General features: G+C 39.6%; 1 protein-coding gene and 1 long non-coding RNA gene across 4 annotated transcripts in view; both read left to right on the plus strand.

Moving 5' to 3' along the window:
- The window catches only part of LOC146507181 (uncharacterized), a 224,311-nt gene that overhangs the window by 5,617 nt on the left and 194,759 nt on the right, over positions 1-23,935 (plus strand). The gene's annotated exons all lie outside the window — the stretch shown is intronic.
- Positions 1,908-23,095, plus strand: ppm1f (protein phosphatase, Mg2+/Mn2+ dependent, 1F). Of its 3 annotated transcripts, none has more exons than XM_085180601.1 (8): positions 1,908-2,176; positions 7,474-7,700; positions 10,979-11,079; positions 12,087-12,289; positions 12,764-12,952; positions 13,084-13,227; positions 13,570-13,663; positions 17,259-23,095. In XM_085180601.1, exons 2-8 carry the CDS (start codon positions 7,534-7,536, stop codon positions 17,582-17,584), a joined length of 1,224 nt encoding a protein of 407 aa, XP_085036727.1. In that variant the 5' UTR covers positions 1,908-2,176; positions 7,474-7,533; the 3' UTR covers positions 17,585-23,095. The 3 variants fall into 3 exon arrangements, with proteins under 3 accessions (XP_085036727.1, XP_085036725.1, XP_085036726.1); XM_085180599.1 differs by having other exon boundaries at positions 1,910-2,176; positions 10,979-11,115; XM_085180600.1 differs by lacking the exon at positions 1,908-2,176 and adding an exon at positions 2,183-2,385 and having other exon boundaries at positions 10,979-11,115.

Raw genomic sequence — 23,935 nt, forward strand, 5'->3', positions numbered from 1 at the left:
ATTAATCAACATATGAACATTACCTCTGAAGTTACAGCGGTTTTATTAGAGACACGGCTTAGCGTTTTGCATTTTGCATAATTTTAAAAAGTTTAAATTTGTTCAGCATTGAACGGCAGAAATTAGGTTTTCTTTTCGGAAGTATATAAAACGGAAAGAAAAAAAAAGTCGGCCGATAGCGCTGTAAACAAAGGTAGACTTGTGCGTAACAAGCAAGCGAATAATGCAGAAAACCATACAGACAGAGAGAGAGAGAGAGAGAGAGAGAGAGAGAGAGAGAGAGAGAGAGAGAGAGAGAGAGCTGTGCCTCATGGTAGAAGCAAAACAGTAAAAGTAAGAGTGAATACATGACGATGTTTATGTGAAGCGTAGTTTGGATCTTCTTTTGCTGCTGGTTCGGTCAATATTGTTTGGAGAGACATCAAACTAACAGCTTTACAATCAGCGCATAAAGGGCGTGAACACAAAGCGCGGACCCGCCGACAGATCAGAATCAGCGGGCTGTCGGCTTTCAGCCCCGACTGTGAGAAATTCGACATCTAACTGATTCTGATCCGCAGGCTGCGCTGTGTGTTTAAGTCTTTGTGCAGAATCCATGTTCCTGCTCTCATTTACTGTTTTAGCTGTTTGGTGGTTGTTGAAATTTTGTGAGATTTCACCTGAGATTCTGGCATTTCGGGCAAAATAAATTTGTATTAAAAAATCGATTCAGGATTTTAATGAATCGATTTTACGTAATCCAAGCCAGAATCGATTTTAATCGATAAATCGATTATAAAAACCCACCCCTACAGGCAACCCTTTTTTCACGATGCTTTTGAACAAGGCCTCTGTAGATTTATTTGGTATTACAGGCGCTCCCTGTTTAATCCCTCCATTTGCTCTGACCGGTCCCTCTAAGTGGCTGCGCTCCTCATCCTTCAGAACCTCCCCCTCTAAATTAGAGGGATCTCAATAATCAGAATATTGTTTCCTCAGCACCTCCCGCAGCACAGTACGATGCATCCCTATATTTACATCATACAGCAGATTGCTTTGGCAGGCTCAACCCAGCTTAGCATTTTCAAAGATGTTTACTCTTGCATGTTTGCCAACTACCTTTCAGTAGGAGGGCTTTGATAACTCCCAAAGCCAAGGTTTTATGCTAATCTTATGATATACATGTGAATAACACTCGACCTAACTACATCAAATATATGGGTTAAATGCTTTACATGGTGATAACCACCTTTTTCAATCTCTGACTGAAGTTACGTCAAATTCTTTTTAATTCCTGAAAAATAATCCAGCTGTACCTTCAGCTTTGTGTTAACCTAAGACTTTCAAGTTATTCACAAAATGAAGAAATGTTTTTCTTTAGGCGAGTTCATGTAATGGTGAGAAACGTATTATCTCGGAGATGTAAGGTGTTTTGGTACAACTTCATAAAGGTAGTTGTAATTACTTAAAGAAGACTCAGACAAAATATTTCTGTATGAATACTGTCGATTTTAGTATACCCGTTGTTTGCAACCAGGATTTGCAGCTGTGTCCAGAGAGTCGTTGGACAATGTAGAAGAAGTCATAGAAGTAACAGAGACAAAGATATAAGATAAGAATGACACAGGAACTGTGAATTTGTGGAGAACAGGAGATATTTGAAAATGTAATTTCCAACATGTAACAGTTAGAATGTGGTGACTATAAGCGGGAACGGGAAATACAGAAAAATAGAGTTTAATTAAGGGTAAAAGAAATATTTCAAAGGAAGGCAGGTGATGTAGTTTGTAAGGCAATATGTGGGTTTTTAAGAGCAACAGCAACAACTATTTGTATGAGAATAGGACGTAAAAGCTGTTCCGAGCCACTCTCCAGTCCAGAGGGTGGCGGTATAACACCTAAAGTTGTTTGCTACCCGCCATAAAAAGATAGGCGAAGAAGAAGGGTCTTACGACAATGGTGATGACGATGATGGCGTACAGGAAAGTGCCGGTCCAATTGGGTGTGGATCGTTGCGCAGATCTGTAAACACTGTTGATAGTGAACTGGGATTGTGTATTACCATACGCGGTGCATGTTTGCGTTATCAGTAAATCCCTTTAGTCTTTGTCTCGCCGAAGGGCGTGTTTCGTCAGTAGGACTTCAGGAGGTGTGAAGACGCGTACTAAAACAAGGGACTGCACCAAGTCAGCGGACGGTAAGACCAAGTTAACCACTGCTTGGCTGTAAAGCATGTATTCTGGTAGCGATCATGTCGACAAGTGAGTGAGTGACTCAGGACTCGAGGTGTAATTGTGGGCAGCACTATAATGTGTACTGCATACAAAGCACCAAACCCTCAACATTCATGTAACGCACTTCAAAGAAAAGAAACGGAAAAGCTGATCGTTAGGCTCCAGTTTTCAGGTATGAGTCCTGGTGTACAACCAATGCAGCACGGTTGCTTTTTTCTTTGCGTTTAACTCAAAGTGTGCGGAGTTTGCGAGCCCTTTTCAAGTGCTTCTCTGCGCTTCTTTCAAGAAATGTTCAGACATATTGGCCAACATGTAGCTTACATGACAACAAGCTGGCGCATTTAAAAAAATAAAAATAAAATAAAAATATCCTGTAATAATGAAGTCCCTGGGGCCTGGTTTAGAGCGTTACATTTCATAAATTGATTATTGCTGATTTCAAGTCCACTGCGATGCTGTACAAAAACGTTCTATATGCCCAACAAATTATGAATTGAACTGTACGAATATTTCCTGTACAAATCCATATACACTCTCTCACCACTTTATTAGATATGCATGTAAATATCTAACCAGTAGTTATGGCAGCAACATGTAGCCATGGTCAAGTTGACCTCCTCGGGTTCAAACGGAGCATTAGAAAAGGGGCATGGTTGTTAGTGCCACACAAGTTAGTCCCACTATTTCAGAAACTGCTGATATGCTGGAATTTTCCCACACAGCCTAAGCTTTACAGAGACGGGTCAGAAGAAGAAAACAGGAATGACAGTTTTCTGTCTACACCCCCAAATGCCGATATCCAAATAAATGAATTATAAGAACATAAAATTTAAGTCTCCCACCATACAGTTGGGGAGAGAAACTGTCCAAGTTGGACACATTATTGTACCAGGCAATAAACCTTCCCTTTTAGCAGATAGAAACCTTCTGCAGAACACGACTTTATCATAAAGGAAAGTTTTAAGCCTCATATAGGGGTGGCTGTAGCCAATGTTCCCTCTAATTTTTCATGTGTCTGAACGAACACACAAACTCCCTGAGTGGTCCCTTGGACCACTGTGAGCAACAGTAGACGTGTCCACTTTGGTCACGCCAGCATCGAAACCGTCCAAGTTACATGGTTTATTAAAATAATCAAATTACATTTATGTTAGACTACTTTTAATTAAGTGCTTTAGCCCACTTACAATGAAAATTAAAAAGAATCTTGTTCATGACCTGTGTAGTATGTTAACACTATTGGAAGTAAAAAATAACTTGAACTCCAATTTTGAAAACAAAACTTTCTTCTTCTTCTTCTTCTTCTTTTTTTTTATAAAGCTGTAACTTGTATTATGAGTCTGAGTCTGTGGTCTGGGAGTGAGTCCTGTAACTCTCTGTCTGCAAAATACAGTATATAATGACCAATGTTGGGCAATTAATTATATAATTACTTCTACAAAAAAGTAACTGAGTTATGCAAACAACAAAGATTTTTGCAGCTGTTTACCTAAAAATGCAGCCAAGGCGTTTGTTTTTGTTTTTTAAATAAACATTTCAAACTATTTACAGAACAATCAGGTGTTCTGCATCAAATTTGATGCCAAACAAATCATTTGTGCCACTCCAAAAAATAATTTCTGTCCACTATGAGATAAAGGAGAACATCACAAGCCTGGTACCTGCAGGACTGACAACAGGACATGTATCACTCATGTAACATCTGTAACATTCAGTAGTCGCCTCATTGTTCTGACACACAAAACAAAACTATTGACTACATTTCACACTAACTACACAAGATTTGCGCTAAACGTCGAAAATCTCTCACATCTCAAAACACCGCCGTCACTCCTAAAACTTCCCCCTTCCTAAACAACTAAATGCCATTTTGCCATATCATTTTTTGATTGGTAGACCAGGTTTCATTTTTCGACCAATAGGAAAGGGTGGGTTTTTTTTTGCGTTGTTTTTGCTCACAGGCGGAGAGTGCTTTTGAGCGTTTTCCTTATAAAACGCTGTTTTTACCGTTTCTTCCCGCAGTAAATATAAACAACGATAGTATTCGAGAAGAAAACCAAACATTGCAGATATTTTTATCATAACTCCGGTTTTACGTGGCCTATCAACACAATTTAAAAACTGGTATAAAGTCCACACTTTTTCCGTCAATTGTTCCGTCTCTCCTGCTCACATCTCCAATGATTGTACACGTTGTCATTAACGTGGCTTCCCTCCACGTCAGCCACGCCGCTTTGCTAGCTAAAACACCGGTATCGGCACATAAGGATGCTGTCATAGCCTGTCAATGACATTGATTAGCTGCGTATATACGAATGTGAATCGCATTATTGGCTGGACTATAGGTGGCATCGTTCTAATCCCATACGGGAGCAGCCGGTCACTTACTAACACTGCAAAGCAGAATTGTTAAAGTATTAATTTTAATTTCAATTCAGGTTAGGTTTTTTTTTTCTTTTTTCTGTGCAACGCAGATTTTCTGTGCACAGAGACCGTGCCAGCAGTGCGCAATTGCGCACGTGCGCAGCTTAGAGGGAACATTGGCTGTAGCTCTAGTGGTAGAGCAGGTTACCTACTAGGGTTGAGTCCGAGTCTGCTCCACTTGCATGCCAAGTGTCCTCGGGCAAGATACTAACCCCATGTTGCTCGTATGAATCTGTCTGACTGTTAGATAGGAAGTACTTAGAAAAGGGTAGAAAAAAGTGCTTGTGCGAATGGGTGAATTTACAAGCGCTTTGAATGCTCAGAGTAGAAAAACACTATATATGAACCAGTCCATTTACCATTTACTAGGGCTGGACCATATCATATCGTAATACCGATATAATGTTCGGCAACGATAAGAAAATGAAATATCGCGATAGAATATGGGTAAAACGCACATGCGCAGTGCCTTTGTTTTCATACGCACATAGCTGTAAAAGCATGGCGGCGACAAAGAATGAGAAGGGCGAAAGCGGATTGTTGGATGAAATGGATGAACCATAATTGGTTTGTAAAAATGCTGCAACTTCAGTGGTGTGGAACTGGTTTAGCTTTCGTCCATCAGATACACAACAAAGCACTATTTTTGGTAGAGCATGCTAGCGGGCCATCGTTATTACCGTGTTTTTTGGAAAACTTAACACTTAAAATCAATCCTTTGATTTTTCTGAAAATCAACAGTGCCCCTTATAATCCCGTGTGCCTTATGTATAAATTCCGGTTGTGTTTACTGACCTCAAAACGATTTTATGTGGTACACAGCGCTGGAAAATCTGTCAAATGTTTTAGTACGACTTTGCTAAGCTACGAATCCGCACCGCTTAATGGATTGTCGGGCATTATGGCTATCGTAGGCAGGAGCCTCGCGGAGTGATTCGTACTGGGTTTCAGCATAATATTACCGTATTGTGTGTGTATAACCTCTTTTTAAGTTTTGTGGATATTATACGTGGTTATGCTGAGGATTTAGGCGACCGTGGCGCTGGCGTTAGGAAGCGCATCTGTAACCGGGAGGTTGCCGGTTCGATCCCCGGGCTCTCTGTCCTGGTCGTTGTGTCCGTGGGCAAGACACTTTACCTTACCGCCTACTGGTGTTGGCCAGAGGGGCCGATGGCGCGATATGGCAGCCTCGCTTCTGTCAGTCTGCCCCAGGGCAGCTGTGGCTGCAACTGTAGCTTGCTTGCTTCCACCAGTGTGTGAATGTGAGAGTGAATGAATAATGGAATTGTAAAGCGCTTTGGGTGCCTTGAAAAGCGCTATATAAATCCAATCCATTATTATTGTTATTATTATTATTATTATTATATGTCGGCCAATTTTCACTGGAAATGCCTTTTGGTTAAACTGTCAGCAAGGAAATTGCATTTGCACTGTTAAATTTTTTATATAACTTTAATGCACATAAAAAACTACTGCTTGTTTAAGTGAAAATACATTGATGTTTTTTGCACTAATAAAGTTGTGGAGTTGTAAAGTGTTTTGTCTAGTGTCAATTATATCGTCAGTTATATCGTTATCGCAAATTTTCAAATATATATCATGATAAATATTTTTGGTCATATCGCCCTGCTCTACCATTTACCATAATATATTAATTAATATTAAAATTAGAAAGGGTGTCTCCCTCCTGAATTAGAATTGGGAGCTAGTTCCCTAAAATAGGGGCCTGAAAAACTGAAGGTTTGCCTCCCACTCTACTTTTAAATATCCTAGGAACCACAAGTAAACCAGCAGTCTGAGAGTCGCATGCTGTATTGGGATCATAGAATACTATGAGGTCATTAAGATAAGACTGGGTCTGATTATTCAAGACCTTGGATATGAGGTGAAGAATTTTAAAGTTGATTCAGAATTTTTAAACAGGGAGCTAATGAAAAGACACCCTGTCAGTACTCTTCATGCAGCATTTTGTATTAAATGTACATGTAATGTAGCCTTTAATGCCTTTGTATTAAAGGCTTTTCAGGGAGTTTTTAGGACATGCTGATAATAATGAATTACAATAGCCAGTCCAGCCTAGAAGTAATAAATGTTTGAATTAGTTATTGAACATAACTCTGAGACTGAATGTTTCAAACTTTAGAGATATTTAGAGTACAGTGGGGAAAAAGCAGTCCGATATATTTGTTTAATATGTGTATTGAAGGATATATCCTGGTCAGAGATTCCGCACAATGTTACCGGAGGCCAAGGTAATGCTAGCCAGCTTAAGAATCTGGTAAGATACCATATTCCTAAGCTATTTAGGGCCAAATACAAGGACCTCAGTTTTATCTGATTTAGAACAAGAAATTAGAGGTCATCCAGGTCTTTGTCTTTAAGACATTTCGGTAGTCAGTGTGTGTATTATCTGGCTTCACTGACACCTATATACTTAGAGGTGGGTATCATCTCCCTACCAATGAAACTGTATGCTATACCTTCGAATTATATTGTCTCAGGGGAGCATCATATCATGCACAAAATGCACACAGGTGACCAATAAATCTGTACAAATTACAAGATGTGGCAATCCTATTAGTCCTGTAGCTTATAACAACACTTGTATCGTTACATTAGTGTTTTCAATTAATATATAAGATTGGGGGGAATTTGGGTATTTTACGTTTTTTTGTTTTTAATTTTACTCTCAGACAAGCATCTTGTGACACAGTAAGCACCTCCCATATTAGTTCTCTGAACTTGTATGACAAAAAACAGTTTTAGATGAAAATGGTAATGTAATTATACTGATTAATTTGTTTCAATTTGTGCCCTTCAATTGTCCACTGTGAAGTGACCTGTGAGCCCTGACCTCCTGTTTACCGAAGAGTTCACTCCAGCCAGAGTCAGCGGGATGGAGCAGGAGGAGGCTCTGTGCTTTTTGAAGGCATTTTTGGAGGAGTTTCCAGCTGCTCTGGAGGAAGGCGCTTCACTTCCTGTTAGCCCTCTTAGTCGTAAATTCACAATGGAGGAGTTGCATGGAGAGAGCCTGGAGCTGGGCCTGAGGCTATTGGCAAACAGGTATGACTGGGAAGGAGACAAACTGAATAGAAGGTTGTAACAATGAACAAATTTAGTTTTCTCTGGTCCAATAAGAGAAAATGATTGTGGCTATCTAAGACACACACCATTTAGTTAGTGATGGGCCTTAATTAATATTATAAATACAAAGGACACTCTGTGGATTATTTTACATATTCCATTTTTTAAATGATTTTTAGTGTATGGTGATACACAAGCAGACATGAAGTAAAACTTATTTATTTTTGTTTTATACAAACTGTAAATGTGAGTCGAATGCTGATTATTGTTGTATAATAATAATGATTGCATTTATACAGCGCTTTTCAACGCACCCAAAGCGCTTTACAATTTCACTATTCATTCACTCTCACGTTCACACACTGGTGGAGGCAAGCTACAGTTGTAGCCACAGCTGCCCTGTGGCAGACTGACAGAAGCGAGGCTGCCATATTGTGCCATCGCGCCCTCTGGCCAACACCAGTAGGCGGTATGGTAAAGTGTCTTGCCCAAGGACACAACGACCAGGACAGAGAGCCCGGGGATTGAACCCCCTGGAGGCTGTCTAGCCTTCAGATTTGCGTCACCGGTGTCTCGGTGGAGTTTAATAAACTCGGCCGTCTGCTCCTTGCTATCTAAAATATAACAGGACACTGGCGTAAATTCTCGACCGTCTCACACTTCTGTTTAATCAGTTTTCTGTTTGACGTTTATTCAGCTGTGTGAAATAGTGATGTGCGAATCATGAACGACTTGTTCAATACTCGAGAATCACTTTACTGACTCCTGAATCATGATTCACAAGCCCAACTGACTCACTGACTCATCCCTGTTGCTGTTAGCAGCAATGTATCTAGCTCATAATTAAAATTGTGGAGAAAAACACAACATTCAGTATCGTAACAAAAAAATTTCTGCTCTGAACTGGAAGAAAAAACCCTGAGTAGAAGCTCACATCAAGAAAATAGCTCCTCGGTTCACAGTAGCATCGCTCTGCTAACATGCTAACAGCACATTTGAGCTACTCACCCCCCTCCCTCCTGTGCTGAATCATAGAGCGAACAAATCAATTCAATTCAATTCAATTTTATTTATATAGCGCCAAATCACAACAAATGTCGCCTCAAGGCGCTTCATAGATACAGAGAAAAGCCCAACAATCATATGACCCCCTATGAGCAAGCACTTTGGCGACAGTGGCGACAATCACTCACTCACTCACTCACTCACCCCCTCCCTCCCTCCTGACTCACAGCTTCTTCTTCTTCTTGGTTGGCAACCAATGTTAAGGCGCATTACCGCCCCCTGGCTCACAGCTCAGTGGACATTTAGATGAGAAAATATATATTTAACACATTTAAGGAAAATACTAATAAAATAAAAAATAAAAATATATTAAAATAAAAATAAATAAATGTTTATTAAGCAATTTTGATAGGAAATTGCTTAATTTTAGAAATGTTTTTGCTCTTTTTTGCTCTATAAAATAGTTGTTTTCTTTTAGAATCATTCATCTTAGCAGTAGGATTTACATGAAAAGAGAAACAAATTAAGTTTGAGTGAAAATGTACATTTTTTGCACTCTCTGGTCGACTGACTCAGTGAATCAAATGACTCAAAAAACCCGATTCACTTTGGTGAGTGACTCATTAAAACTCGATTCAGTAAAAAGAATCAAATTTACCATCACTAGTGTGAAAATCCCAGAGGAACCCACCAGATAGATTAATAACGTTTTATTTAATCTAATAATCTAATAACTTTGATCTCAGCCAAACCGATTTACTCCGGAACAAATAAAACACTGAAAAAAAAGCAAACAATTACATTTAAGTTATCCGAGTGACTTATATATCATGTTTAACCTGAGTAGCGAAAGAGCGGGGATCTGAAAATGACGAAGCTGCGATTCCGCTGCTCTCGCCAGCTCGAGTGACTACTGAACCCCCCGGCTTGCTATCCAGCGGGTGGCTAACAGACGTCTCCAAAAACGTCGGTGCACTTTTGCAAATATGCGATGTCTTGATAAACCAAGCAGATATTTGCAATTTACACAGCTTCTTTCTTGCCTGAAAATATCTTAAAAGTTTATTTTGTGACCCAGAAAGAGTAATAAGACTAATTTTAAAACTTAGCAGCGGCCGCCATTGTTGCCAGCTGAAATTTGGCTTGGCCGCGCTATGATTTCTGGGATATGGTGGGCCACGAAGGACACACCCGACCCATCCTTCAAATTTGGGGAAATGAAGGACGCATTTGTCGGCCGCATTTGAAGGAGTCGACGAATTGGTTGGCTCAGATGCTGCCAGTTCTCGCTGCAGTCTACCATTAGCGTCTCCTTTCAGGCCAGGATATACGAATGTCACCGAGCAGTGTCTAAGTTTGTGGTAAAAGGCTTGCACCCATTTGCACCCAGAAGTGTGAGACGGTCGATTTTCGGTAAGTGAATGTGTTTAATTGTAGGCAGGGACATTACTGGATATTCTTGTGTAATTGCTACAGAACAATTTATGTTATACTTTGTTATTGCTACAGAAGAATATTTATTTTATTATTTTACATTTACAATTTTTTTTTTCCTGGGGACCCCGTGACACCCCATTGAAGAGCAATAGGCTGGATCTCTTAAGGATCTCTTAAGATCTCACTGTTGGGTTTGTAAGGCCATGTTACTCCTAAATTTCTGTTTTGTTCAAAGAGAAGATATAAAACAAAGTTCTAAGCTAATCGACCTTAGTGTTCTCCTTTTTTTTTCAAAAGAATTGATAAGAGAATCGATAAAGAATCGAATCGTTAAACAGAATCGAAAATGGAATCGGAATCGTAAAAATCTTATCAATACCCATCCCTAGTAAGAAGTCTGGGCTTCTAGAAATCAATAATCTGCAGTCAATCTTTCTGCAATGAGAAGAGGCTGGTAAAAGGCTTTCAATCACTTTTAAACTTTGAGCAGGAAAAAGTAACACTTAACTGTGACTGGCTTTCTGTTCTGCTCACATTTTCTACAGAAGTATTCCCTGTCAGGAAGGCTTCATTTCCTGTTTGCAGAAACAAAATTGTTCATGCCACTTCCTGTTTCCTAAACACAATCTTTGCTGCCAGAGAAATGCAATTCTGTAGAGGAAAAGAAGCGCATTTACAGGTTACTGCCTAAAATTTTTTTTTTTTTTTTCTGTCCACAATTTGGACTTTGGTGCAACACTTTGTGACTGCAGTTAGAAAAATGACTCAAATTTCAAGAGATTACACAACATGTATTTATCTCTGTGTTTGTTCAGGGGTGCTTCTCCAAGACTTGGTGCCCTCCTTTGCCAGGCAGCATATTCCCAGCTGCTGCAGACTGACCTTTTACCTTACCAGTGCCCTGAGGAACCTGAAGGTGACCAAGAAGAGAAGGCAGACGACAAAGCAGTCTGTATGTTTGTGGTGCTTTGAATATATTGCATTATACTGAAAGATGCCATTTGAATTTCAAGCAGACAGTTGTCTGTCCAGGATCATATATCTGATATTACACTCTCCAAGTAACTTGATACCAACTTATCACTACCAAATATCATTAGCGGTACTAACACAGAACACATTCACACTTGTCTTCACATCTCAGGCCTTATTGGCATGTTCGCAGATTATAATTTATCTTTTACAGTGCATTTGAGGGGCTGCAAAGGGGAGATGATAATTTATCCAATACATATCCCCCTGTCTGCTGCCACACAGCCAACTTGGGCACAGCCTGAGCATCGATGATGCCACATGTGTGTGAAAGGGTCCATTTTAATACAAACAATTATATTTTCAGTTTCTAAAGTTTTTAAACAAGTAAAAAACTAAAATTGAAACTATGAGTAGACCTCTCCTCTATAAGGAACTGGTGTACATTTGCATAGTGTTTGGCAATGTTGCATTGCACTGCACTGAAAAGTGGTATTTTGACTTCCATCCATTCGCTTCCACTTATACTTTTCAGGGTCGTGGGGGGTGCTGGAGCCTATCCCAGCTGTCATAGGGTGAGAGGCGAGGTACACCCTGGACAGGTTGCCAGTCTGTCACAGGTCTAACACATAGCGACAGACAACCATTTGCGCTCACATTCACACCTATGGGCAACTTGGATTAACCAATTAACCCATCCTCTCAAACTGCATGTCTTTGGACGGTGGCAGGAAGAAAGATCACAGAAAGACCCCAGCCTGATGGTGGAATTGAACTCAGGACCTTCTTGCTGTGTGGCAACAGTGCTAACCACCGTGCCACCTGGAAGTATTTTGACTTCCATTGTACATATTAATTCAAGGAATAAAATGCCTTTTTCCATGATGTTATTGAAAAAAAACAACCCAGAAATATAACAGGTTTCTTACTTGTATTGTAATTTATTGTCAGTATTTCAATCAGAGGCAGTCCAACGCACCTTCCTGAATAAACTGATAGATGTAGCACTGGCGTGGCACAGAAACTTCCCCAAGGTGGCCCTTTGTCCCTCTCGCAACCTCCAGTGCTCCATTCATGCCATCAAAAACACCCGGAGAAAAATGGAGGACAAACATTTGGCTTTAGCGGAGTTCAACCAGCTCTTTGGAATTCAGGTATGAAAAATATTATAAAAACATTTTCACAGGACCGCATAAAGTCCTGTTAAAACTAAGTGTACCCTTACTGCTTGTATATGAATAAAGTAAGCAGCAGTAAGGTGCTGATCATCTATAAAAGCCATATTTGAAGAAAGCCAAGCATACACAAATGCTGCATGGTGGTGGAGAGGTGATATAGATTTGTTGTGCAGCATATCTTGCAGTCACCAACTCAACCATGAGCTCCTCTGCATACCAAAGTATTTTAGAGTCACATCTGAGGGGTTGGCTAGATCTGGGGATTGGTAGGCTGCATCCTGGGATCACTGCTGCCTATGGGGGGCATCTGTCAGCCCACACTTCAGAGGGTGTGTATTGTAGGTGGTCCTACAAGCCACTGAATCATGGGGTACACTTAGTTTTTCACAAAACTGCATTCTGTGACATTTATCAATGACTGTGTCTTTCTTTCCCTCCCGTATGGTCCAGGATGATGTAGATCGTGCTTACTATGCTGTGTTTGATGGCCATGGAGGGGTGGATGCAGCAACCTACGCTTCCACTCACCTCCATGTTGTTCTAAGTAAACAGGAGATGCTGCAGAGTGATGCAACCACAGCCTTTAAAACAGCCTTCAAACGCACAGATGACATGTTCAGAAACAAGGCCAAGAGAGAGGTACTGAGAAAGCAGCAGCGCAGCATCTTGAGCACAATGTTTTCTGCTGACATTTACATGCTATAGTACTCAACTTGGTGTGCTGTCTTGCTCCGTCTTTTGTCTTTAAATTACACTTGTGTGTGCTGCAGCGTCTCCGGAGTGGCAGTACAGGAGTGGCAGTACTGATCCAGGATCAAGAGCTGACTGTTGCTTGGCTGGGAGACTCTCAGGCAATACTGGTCAGAGATGGGCATGTTGTTAGACTCATGGACCCACATAAACCAGAGAGAGAGGTAAGAATCCCACATACAAACACACAACCTCTGCTGCCTCAAATTTCATGCTATGTTGTATTCCAAAATGGGAATGCAGATAAAACATTTGAAAGGTTTATTGCGTGATATGGGTCAAACATTCCTCAGAGCTCTTTCTCACACACTCTGTGTGTGTGTGTGTGTGTGTGTGTGTGTGTGTGTTTGTGTGCGCGCATGTGTGTGTTTTTTAACTATTACTAACAAATGCAGTTACTTCATGTGAAGTTAAATTACTCATGCACTTATTTTTACATACTCACATATAATGGTGAGAAGCAAGCCAGAAGCTAAACTCCTTCTCTGATGTGTTAAACTGTCCAGGATGAGAAACAGAGAATTGAGGATCTTGGAGGCTGCATTACTTTCATGGGTTGCTGGCGTGTTAATGGCACATATGCTGTATCGAGAGCCATAGGTAAGTCAGTCCCAACTCACAAAACCACAGAAATGTAGATGTGATTTGACTGGCTGTATCATATAGTAGTTCTCAAAGTGTGACCTTAATTGACCTCCACTGCTACATAAACTGAGGTTGCTCATGTTAACTGAAAGTAAACGACAAACTTGGTTCCAAAAAAAGTTGAAACAGTGTGTAAATTGTAAATTAAAAGGGAAATCTAATGATTTGCAAATCTCATTAACTCATATTTGCAATCGGTGTTTAGATATTTAGAAAATGTACCATTTCATATATATAAAAAACACATTTTAAATTATATGATGAAAAAAGATAAGCTTATTTCAGTTTTAGTTAAACTGAAATAGAAATAAAAACGGAAATGAAAAACTGCTATTTTAGTATTATTGAAAGTGCATTGATAAGTATTATTGATAGTAAGGCTACAGCTAGAATAATGGATAGATACTTTATTGATCCCACAAAGGAAATTTTTGTGTTGTAAGCACGTATTCTGTTGATCATTCTTTTGATTGAGATACAGGTCTTGATGAAATGTTCACCGGTTTAGGTGTTTGAAATTGCAATGTTTTTAGTAGTTTACTGTAGTGCGAAAAAGTTTTTGCCCCCTTCCTCATTTCCTACTTTTTTGTATGTTTGTAACATTTAATTGTTATAGATCAAACACATTTAAATACTAGACAAAGACAATACAATTAAACCAAAATACAGTTTCTAAATGAAGGGTTTACTATTAAGGGGGGAAAAAATCCAAACCTACATGGTCCTGTTCCTGTGTGAAAAAGTGATTGCCCCCCCTATGCCAAGTAACTAGTTGGGCTGCCCTAACTGGCAATGAGTCTTTTACAGTTCTGTGGAGGAATTTTGGTCCACTCATCTTTTCAGAATGGTTGTAATTCAGACAGATTGGAGGATTTTCAAACATGAACCGCCTTTTTAAGGTGACCCACTGGATGCTCCTCATTTGATTCAGCCCTGCTTGCCACAGGTATCACTGTTCAATATTTATATAGCGCCATACCACAACAGTTGTGTTAAGGTGCTTTATATTGTAATGGAAAGACTACAGTAATCACTGCCAAATAAAGCAAGATAGCTGCCAACAACCTTCAGCAAGCAGAAGAATTTAAATAATGTGTCACCTGGACACATACATAGGGATTGGTATTAATAAGATTTTCACGATTCCGATTCCATTTTCGATTCTGTTTAACGATTCGATTCTTTATCGATTCTCTTATCGATTCTTTTTAAAAAAAAGGAGAACACTAAGGTCGATTAGCTTAGAACTTTGTTTTATATCTTCTCTTTGAACAAGAAAGAAATTTAGGAGTAACATGGCCTTACAAACCCAACAGTGAGATCCTTAAGAGATCGAGCCTATGGCTCTTCAATGTGGTGTCACGGGGTCCCCAGGAAAAAAAATTGTAAATGTAAAATAATAAAATAAATATTCTTCTGTAGCAATAACAAAGTATAACATAAATTGTTCTGTAGCAATTACACAAGAATATCCAGTAATGTCCCTGCCTACAATTAAACACATTCACTTACCGAAAATTGACCGTCTCACACTTCTGGGTGCAAATGGGTGCAAGCCTTTTACCACAAACTTAGACACTGCTCGGTGACATTCGTATATCCTGGCCTGAAAGGAGACGCTAACGGTAGACTGCAGCGAGAACTGGCAGCATCTGAGCCAACCAATTCGTCAACTCCTTCAAATGCGGCCGACAAATGCGTCCTTCATTTCCCCGAATTTGAAGGATGGGTCGGGTGTGTCCTTCGTGGCCCACCATATCCCAGAATTCATAGCGCGGCCAAGCCAAATTTCAGCTGGCAACAATGGCGGCCGCTGCTAAGTTTTAAAATTAGTCTTATTACTCTTTCTGGGTCACAAAATAAACTTTTAAGATATTTTCAGGCAAGAAAGAAGCTGTGTAAATTTCAAATATCTGCTTGGTTTATCAAGACAACGCATATTTGCAAAAGTGCGCCGACGTTTTTGGAGACGTCTGTTAGCCACCCGCTGGATAGCAAGCCGGGGGGTTCAGTAGTCACTCGAGCCGGCGAGAGCAGCGGAATCGCAGCTTCGTCGTTTTCAGATCCCCGCTCTTTCGCTACTCAGGTTAAACATGATATATAAGTCACTCGGTGAACTTAAAAATGTAATTGTTTGCCTTTTTTTCTGTGTTTTATTTGTTCCGGAGTAAATCGGTTTGGCTGAGATCAAAGTTATAAGATTATTAGATTAAATAAAACGTTATTAATCTATCTGGTGGGTTCCTCCGGGATTTTCACACAGCTGAATAAATGTCAAACAGAAAACTGATTAAACTGAAGTGTGAGACGGTCGAGAATTTACGCCAGTGTCCTGTTATATTTTAGATAGCAAGGAGCAGACAGCCGAGTTTATTAAACTCCACCGAGACAGCGGTGACGCAAATCTGAAGGCTAGACCGTTCCGTTTCACAGCCTCGCACTTCCGGCCTTCTCGGTGTTCGAAGGACCCAGCCCACGTAGACCACGAAGGCCAGGTCCTCCGAAGGATGCAGCCGACGTTTTGGAACACAGCTTCTGTCTGTCTCTCTCATCATGGTCACCTAAATGCAGCGCACAGGTTTTGTAATAAGGCAGATCGCGCTAACATAATATGCACTGTTAGTTGATTATTTACCTGCCGCATTAACGGGAGAGGACGTACAAACGTTACCGCTGCTGCTGGGTTGAGATTCATGAGTCCGGAGCGGAATTAAAAACACGGCATTCATTTAAGGTCATCGCGTGTTTTGTGTGCAAATGCTTTTGCATATTCGTAGTGTTTCCTCCCTTAAATGAAATATCTACTTGCAAAGTATTGCAAGTTGCCCTGTCGTCATCCGTAAAGTATAACCAAACTTTTGAGCATTTGAGCCGCTTAGTAAATGACGCTCCGCAACGTGGTGACCTCATTCGGGGCGACTGGAATCGATAAGGGAATCGTTTGCAACAATGGCAAACAATTCCAAGGAATTGAAACAGTGGGAACCGGTTCGCAACAAGAACCGGGTTTCGATACCCATCCCTAGACATACACGTTTTTTTATTTGCATCACTGTAAAGGCTGCCTCTTTGTTCTTCACCATGTGTGTAGACAGAACTAGACTGCAGCTCCATGTTAAACTACTTAGATGGTGACAAGTAATCCTCACCTTACATGCAATATCTGTAAAAACAAATGTTGTGTGCAGTGCATGTGTTGGAGTTACTTAAATTGTTGCAGTCTTAATTGAGAGTCAGGGAGTCTTTATAGACTTTATTAATCCCATACTAGGAAACTGGGAATGAAAAAGTGACTTAGAGATATTAGAGAATTAAGAAAAATAAAGTAAAAAACAAGAGTAACTTGTGTTATGTACAAATGGTTACTATATACAGTAAAATATACTAAAAGGGAGGGGTTTTGTATACATAAAATGCAGTGTGAGTGATTATGTACACGTGTTTTGCCTGTTGATTTAATAAATAGTTTTCAGGCAATGACTGCAACAGTCTGATGAGGTTCTGCAGTATTCACTTGCAGCTGTTAACCACTCATCCATCCCTCGTTCAGGTGACTTTGACCAGAAGCCCTTTGTGTCTGGAGATGCTGAAAGCCTAACAATGAAACTGCAGGGTGATGAGGACTATGTGCTTCTGGCATGTGATGGTTTCTTTGATGCAGTTAAGGCGTCAGCAGTCCCACATCTAGTTATGGATGCACTAAAGCTGGCTGGTAAACCAGAAGGAGGAACTGCTCCAGTGGAACAGTCCGAGGATGATGTGGGGGCAAGAGTCGCCCAACAGTTGGTGGGTAATGCTAAGACAGCTGGTTCTAGTGATAACATCACAGTAATGGTGGTGTTCCTGCGCCCACCAGAGCAACTGCTGGCTCAGTAGACCACCCTAGGAGTACACAAGCTGCTCAGTACTCCACTTCTCGACATGCACCACAGCAATACAGGAAAGGTGTGGTGCACAGACACCATTGTGCCAAGCTGTTGCCTGCTTTTGTCCTCAGGTGCATTAAGACATGCTGCAGATTGACGCTAGTCCAGGGATGTCAAACTCGTTTTAAATTGTGTCCCACACAATTTGATTTTAAGTTGGGCGAACCAGTGAAAATATAAGAAAAATAAATGCAATTTTAACTGTACATCTCAGTTTCCATAGAATAGAGTAGAATAGAATAGAAAAAATAGCTCTTTATTGTCATTGCACAAGGGTTTAAGGGTGCCAACTGTGGAATGCCAGGACTGCCATAATGAATTAATTAAATACACCATTAAATAATTAATTAAATGTGTCAATAATTAATTAAAATGGGAAATAATTAATTAAATAAATAGTTATGACACATGTAATTAATTAATTATTGACACATTTAATTAATTATTTATGTATTTCACATTTTAATTAATTATTGACACATTTAATTAATTAATTATTGACACATTTAATTAATTAATTATTGACACATTTAATTAATTATTTATGTATTTCACATTTTAATTAATTATTGACACATTTAATTAATTATTTAATGATATATTTATTTATTTCATTTTGGCAGTTCTGGCGCCTGGCTCTCACCATGAAATAATTTTCAACCTCACCCATCAAACTCAGGGGGCGGGGTTAACGCTGATCGACTCAAAACCATTGCTTTGGCCTGGTGGCCATTGTTTTTAGCACACATCAACCAGCATGTGGAAACTAACAGAACTGAACTTTGAAAAACCCTGTTTGTGTGTGTCACCAAATACAGTTTTAATATTTTTTTAGCCGAGAATATAGTGGTTTAATCTTCATGTGTCTGGTCGGTTTGTCAAGATAGAGCCTCTTTGCAAAAGTGCTTCGATGATTTCGGAGATGTCTGCCCAGTCTCACGGCAAAGCGTGGGATAGACCCGCTCGCCTCGCAAGCAGTCGAGCTGTTATTACCGCCGACAAAGCGCAGGCCCCGGTACACAGCTGTAATAATCCCCGCTGACACGGACTTATTTTACTGAGGTTATATTTATCGGGGTTTTATTTCCTGATGTTCTTATGTGTCCTACGTGTTTCACTCGCCAATTCTGAATTATAACTAACATTAAAAACATGTTTAAGGAGGAGAGAGAGCAAATAAATTCGATTAACAGCTGATCTTTGGGTTTTTGTTCAGTAATCAGCGTGACCTGTGTATAAACGCATAAAAGAGATAACGTTGGTGTTTCCTCATGTAGTAACTGCTGGCTTTACAAAGGTTGTTCGACACTATGACACACATACAGACTTCATGATGTTCGGCTAATATTTTTATTGTGAATATTAATCATGAGGGTAAACGGACCTGTACACCATGGAGCAAGATCAGCATATCCACGATATCTTCAGCTCTCTGAGTTAACCCAGAGTTTCCCAGCTGACTAATCTAACTGTCATCTACAAATAATTCACTGGTCATATCAATATGATTTTACAGAAAAGCATCCTTAATACTGCCAACTATTCCAGAGACGTGAAAATCTACAGCATAAAGAACACAAAAATATAGCAGTCTAACGCAACACTGTAACAGAGATGAACCGTCAGTTTGTCACAGATCAAAGTGGAATGAAAACGATTGGTTGAACAGGTGTTCGTGATCTGTGTTTTCTGCATTTTCATCAGCGTAAGAGACTCAGCAGTTATAACAGTTATACATTTAATAAATTACCAAATGAACGCAAGAAACAAGCAAACCTGTTCCAACAATTTGAGTTTGTGTTCCCTCAGCTGCAGACTCGCTGCTGTTTAAATGTTTGAGAGGAAGATTAGATATAAAGCAAACGTCAAACATAGACTCAGTCTGCGTTCACATTTGATAATGAGGCCAGGACGGATAATGGCTGTGTCCTGTTTTAAGATCTTAGATGTAAAATTGTTGTCTGACCTCCGTCGATCCAGCCGCTCAGAGTTAACTGAAGTTAACTTGGATAAATTATAGTTAAGGAGTATCACAGATAACACCCACGTGAGCTGTGTGACTGTTCACCACTACACTGAAATCAGTAGGCTATTACTGAAATACACGTGCTATTTCATAAACTATGATATAAATAGGGAGGTCCTACTAACATGTTTAGTTTTAAAGGACACCTTCCTGCCTTTAGTCTCATTCATGAGCACTATTAGTTTTCTTCTAACATCCAGAAGTCTGCACGATGTGTTTCATAGTTTGTAACAAACCTTTGACAGTTAAACATAACATGACCGAAAAAGCAAAAAAATAAATAAATGAATAAAAAGAGAGAGAGAGAGAAAAAAAATCACATAAATTATATGTTAACCTCATTTATTTTTAGTTAAGTAAACTCTAAAAATTCTAACAGATCGCTGGTGCTTAGAATACAGTTGAATAACTATTAAAAAACAGATGATATAATATTTCTGTCCAGGTTGCAGTCTTTATTATGAACATGTAGTTGGAAACTCTGCTCCTCTCGGTGGAAATGCGCCTTCTCTTTCCTCTTTGTATAAAAACATTTTAAAAGTCAGTTTAATCTCAAAATTCACTGTTAAATCCAAAACACACCAGATAAATAGTTCAGTCTAACACATGTGCCAGTGAACCATTAAACGTCTGTAAAACTGTGCAGTTCTGAAACGTAACTTTAACCTCAGCCAAACCGATTTGCTCAGTTGTAAATAAAACAGCGAAGTAAACGTGACCCGACAGACAAAACGTGAGTGAATTAAGTCCAGCGTTTAACCACTGAGAGCTAAAACTCCAGGTGAGGGTTCAAAGCTGTGTGCCGGTGACATCAGCTGCTGATGAAGTGGGTTCGCCTATAAAGTGCTCTGTTGGGAAACGAGCTCCAGCAGCTCTGCGCTCGGGAAAAACTATATTTACTTATCTTGTGCAGAAAAATGTGCTGACATTGCGTTATATTGTGTACTGGCTGCCCAGTTAAACTGTGACAGGTAACTATCACCAGGTAACGTGGGCGTGTTTCTTGAATTAGTAGCAGGTGTTAAACAGGTGACAGGTGAGGAGGAGGATGCATGCAGGTAAACTGAGGGTCTGTTGAGCTGATCGCTGGTTTCGTGAGAAAAATGTCAGCTCGTTCTTTATGTTACAGAAGCACAGAGACACAAGACCAGGTGGAAATAGACGATCGTTTGGTGAAAATGAGAATCTGCTAATGCAACATGTGGAACACGGAGAGTGGAATATGTAAACAAACCGGTTAACGTAACCCCCTCGGTGCACTCTGCATGCTGACTGTTAGCAGAGCAAGTGACATCTCTGAAAACATCTGAGCACTTTTGCAAACATGTTCTATGTTGACAACCTGACCAGACATGTGAAGATTACAGCGCGACATTCGCGGCTAAAACACTGTTAAAAGTGTAGTTGGTGACAGAAAAACGGGGTATTTTAAAACTACACCACCACCATTGCTGCCTGTGATTTGAAATGCATTCTGGGATACCTGGCTGCCCCAAGTCTACACAAGCAATCGATTATCTAGGATCGACCTGTTTTGACTTACTTTGCACGGCAACCAATCAAATGTTAGAGAAGCTGCATGGGCAGCGTTAACCTCGCCCCCTGCGTTTGATGGGTGAGGTTGACAGATAAAATTATTTCATGGTGAGAGCCAGGCGCCAGGACTGCCAAAATAAAATAAATAAATATATCATTAAATAATTAATTAAATGTGTCAATAATTAATTAAAATGTGAAATACATAAATAATTAATTAAATGTGTCAATAATTAATTAATTACATGTGTCATAACTATTTATTTAATTAATTAATTCCAATTTTAATTAATTATTGCCACATTTAATTAATTATTTAATGGTGTATTTAATTAATTCATTATGGCAGTCCTGGCGTTCCATAGCCAACTGTGGAAAATTGAACTTTTATGTCCTTTAATCTTTTAGAGTCTTTATCAATAGGAATATGAATTATAGTAGTACAGTTAAAATCAATGAAATACTGCACATTTTCTGAAGTCTTCCAGCGGACCACATTAGAGTCTTTGCTGGGCTGATTCCAGCCTCTGGGCCTTATGTTTGACACCCCTGATCTAGTCTCACTATCGTGCTGCTTTGAAATAAAAGCTTACACTGCTGTATTGAGGCAACAATGTTTGAAAAGTTCTAATAGATAATGCAAGGGCCACACTAACCCCCAGTGCTGCAACCTGTACATCCCAAATGTGCCTGCTCTCTAAAATAGCTACTTCACTTTTCCACTTGTTTGACTGTTACTGAATTTAAGGACAGCTTGTCCAGCTTTTGTTGTCAGTATTGATCTTAAAATATTGAAATATTGCATCAGAAATTATTATCATTTGTATTTCTATAAAAATACAACTGATAATAATTTCAAAAATTTTATATATGTTTCTGTTATGTTCCATTGTCACTCTGATGTGTGATTATGACAGAAGTCTTACTGAGTGATTCTGTGGGGGAAGCAAAGAAAGCCACAACTTGAACTTTTATGAGCAGCTGAACACCCGTTTGTATAATGTATAATAATGTATATGTGTTAGTTCCCATAGGGAAATTGCTTCTCTGCATTTAACCCATTTACCCAGTGAAGCAGTGGGCAGCCACCAATGCAGCAGGGTGCTGTAGGGACAAGGTACTGTAGGGACGGTACCTTGCTCAGGGGTACCTCAGGGTAGCCGTTCAGTGGAGTCGAACCCCCGACTTTCCGATCATGGGGCCACCACTCTACCTACTGAGCTATCCCTGCCCTGTTTGCGAGATGAAATAGCTACAGAATACTCACTGCTCAATAATCAAAGCTCAGTTTAACCACAAAAATGGAGACTGTTTTTTAATATTTTCAGTGTTACCTCTGCTTGTTACTAACATCATATCCTGACACCTTTTTCTGTTTAAGATAGAAAGGTTTTCCTCCTCTTGGCCTACATACCGTTAAGACATTCTGTTACCCTTTTAATCTCTTCATTATCATGTTTTATTCATTTTTTTTTGTTCTTGTTCAACATGCCTTATCAGTATGTCCTTATTGCAATATTAACATATAATGGAAATCACAGACAATGGCGGATAATGACATTATAAATGTGCTTTGTTTTTAATGTGCAAGTGATACCTTTATGTTACAAAATGAATAGTTTTTGTGTCAGTCTAAAAAATGCATTCAAGAGCTGGGGGATGGGGCGGTCACCTAACTCAGTTGAAGCGAGGGACCACTGATGTGGAACATTGATAATAAATTCTGATGCAATTCCTGTGTGTGTTTGTTTGTTTGTTCTAAAATGTCAGAATCTTTCAAACTGAAGTCTTGACAATAATGTTTCTCGTAACACACAAAGAAATAATAATACACTTCATATTGTGTATTGCAGAGAAGAAGATTTAATATTGTCTCAATAAACAGCCGTGCAAACACAATCTGGTCAGCATCTGTTTGTTTTGTCCTTTATCGACAAGGTTTACAATATTCTCTGATGATAATCGATCCATTTCAAATTTTATTTATATAGCACCAAATGACTACAACAGTTGCCTCAAGGTGCTTTATATTGTAAGGTAGACCCTCCAATACATACAGAGAAAAACCCCAAAGTGATGTGATCCCCTATGAGCAAGCGCTTTGGTGACCGTGGGAAGGAAAAAGCAGGCTCGGGAAGGTGTGGCCATCTGTTGCACCCCGTTGGGGCGATAGAAGGAAGTCAGGACAAAAGACATGCTGTGGAAGAGAGACAGATTAATAACGGGTATGATTCAGTGCAGAGAGGTCTATTAACACATAGTGAGTGAGAAACGTGACTGAAGAAGAAATATATATTTATTAAGTGTGCCTATGCCAAGAGGCACACCTATTACTATTCGTCGGATTTATTATTGTGTGGATGCCTCAAAAGGCATCCACACAATGTTGTGGATGCCTTTTGTTTCTCTTTATTAAGTGTGCCTATGCCAAGAGGCACACTTATTACTATTCGTCGGATTTATTATTCTTATTGTGTGAATGCTGTAGGCATTCACACTATAGAGTTCCTGTTTCTCTTTATTCTTTATTATTGTGTGAATGCTGTAGGCATTCACACTATTGAGTTCCTGTTTCTCTTTATTCTTTATTGTGTGAATGCTGTAGGCATTCACACTATTGAGTTCCTGTTTCTCTTTATTCTTTATTGTGTGAATGCTGTAGGCATTCACACTATTGAGTTCCTGTTTCTCTTTATTGTGTGAATGCTGTAGGCATTCACACTAGAGTTCCTGTTTCTC

This window comes from Neolamprologus multifasciatus, chromosome 12, assembly GCF_963576455.1.
Source record: "Neolamprologus multifasciatus chromosome 12, fNeoMul1.2, whole genome shotgun sequence".
Classification (NCBI taxonomy): Eukaryota; Metazoa; Chordata; class Actinopteri; order Cichliformes; family Cichlidae; genus Neolamprologus; species Neolamprologus multifasciatus.

Coding starts and splice junctions, on each gene's coding strand:
- ppm1f (XM_085180599.1), top strand. CDS start 7,534: ATGGAGCAGGAGGAGGCTCTGTGCTTTTTGAAGGCATTTTTGGAGGAG. Junction 12,953..13,083: donor GAAACAAGGCCAAGAGAGAG/GTACTGAGAAAG, acceptor TGTGTGCTGCAG/CGTCTCCGGAGTGGCAGTAC. Junction 13,664..17,258: donor TGCTGTATCGAGAGCCATAG/GTAAGTCAGTCC, acceptor TCCCTCGTTCAG/GTGACTTTGACCAGAAGCCC.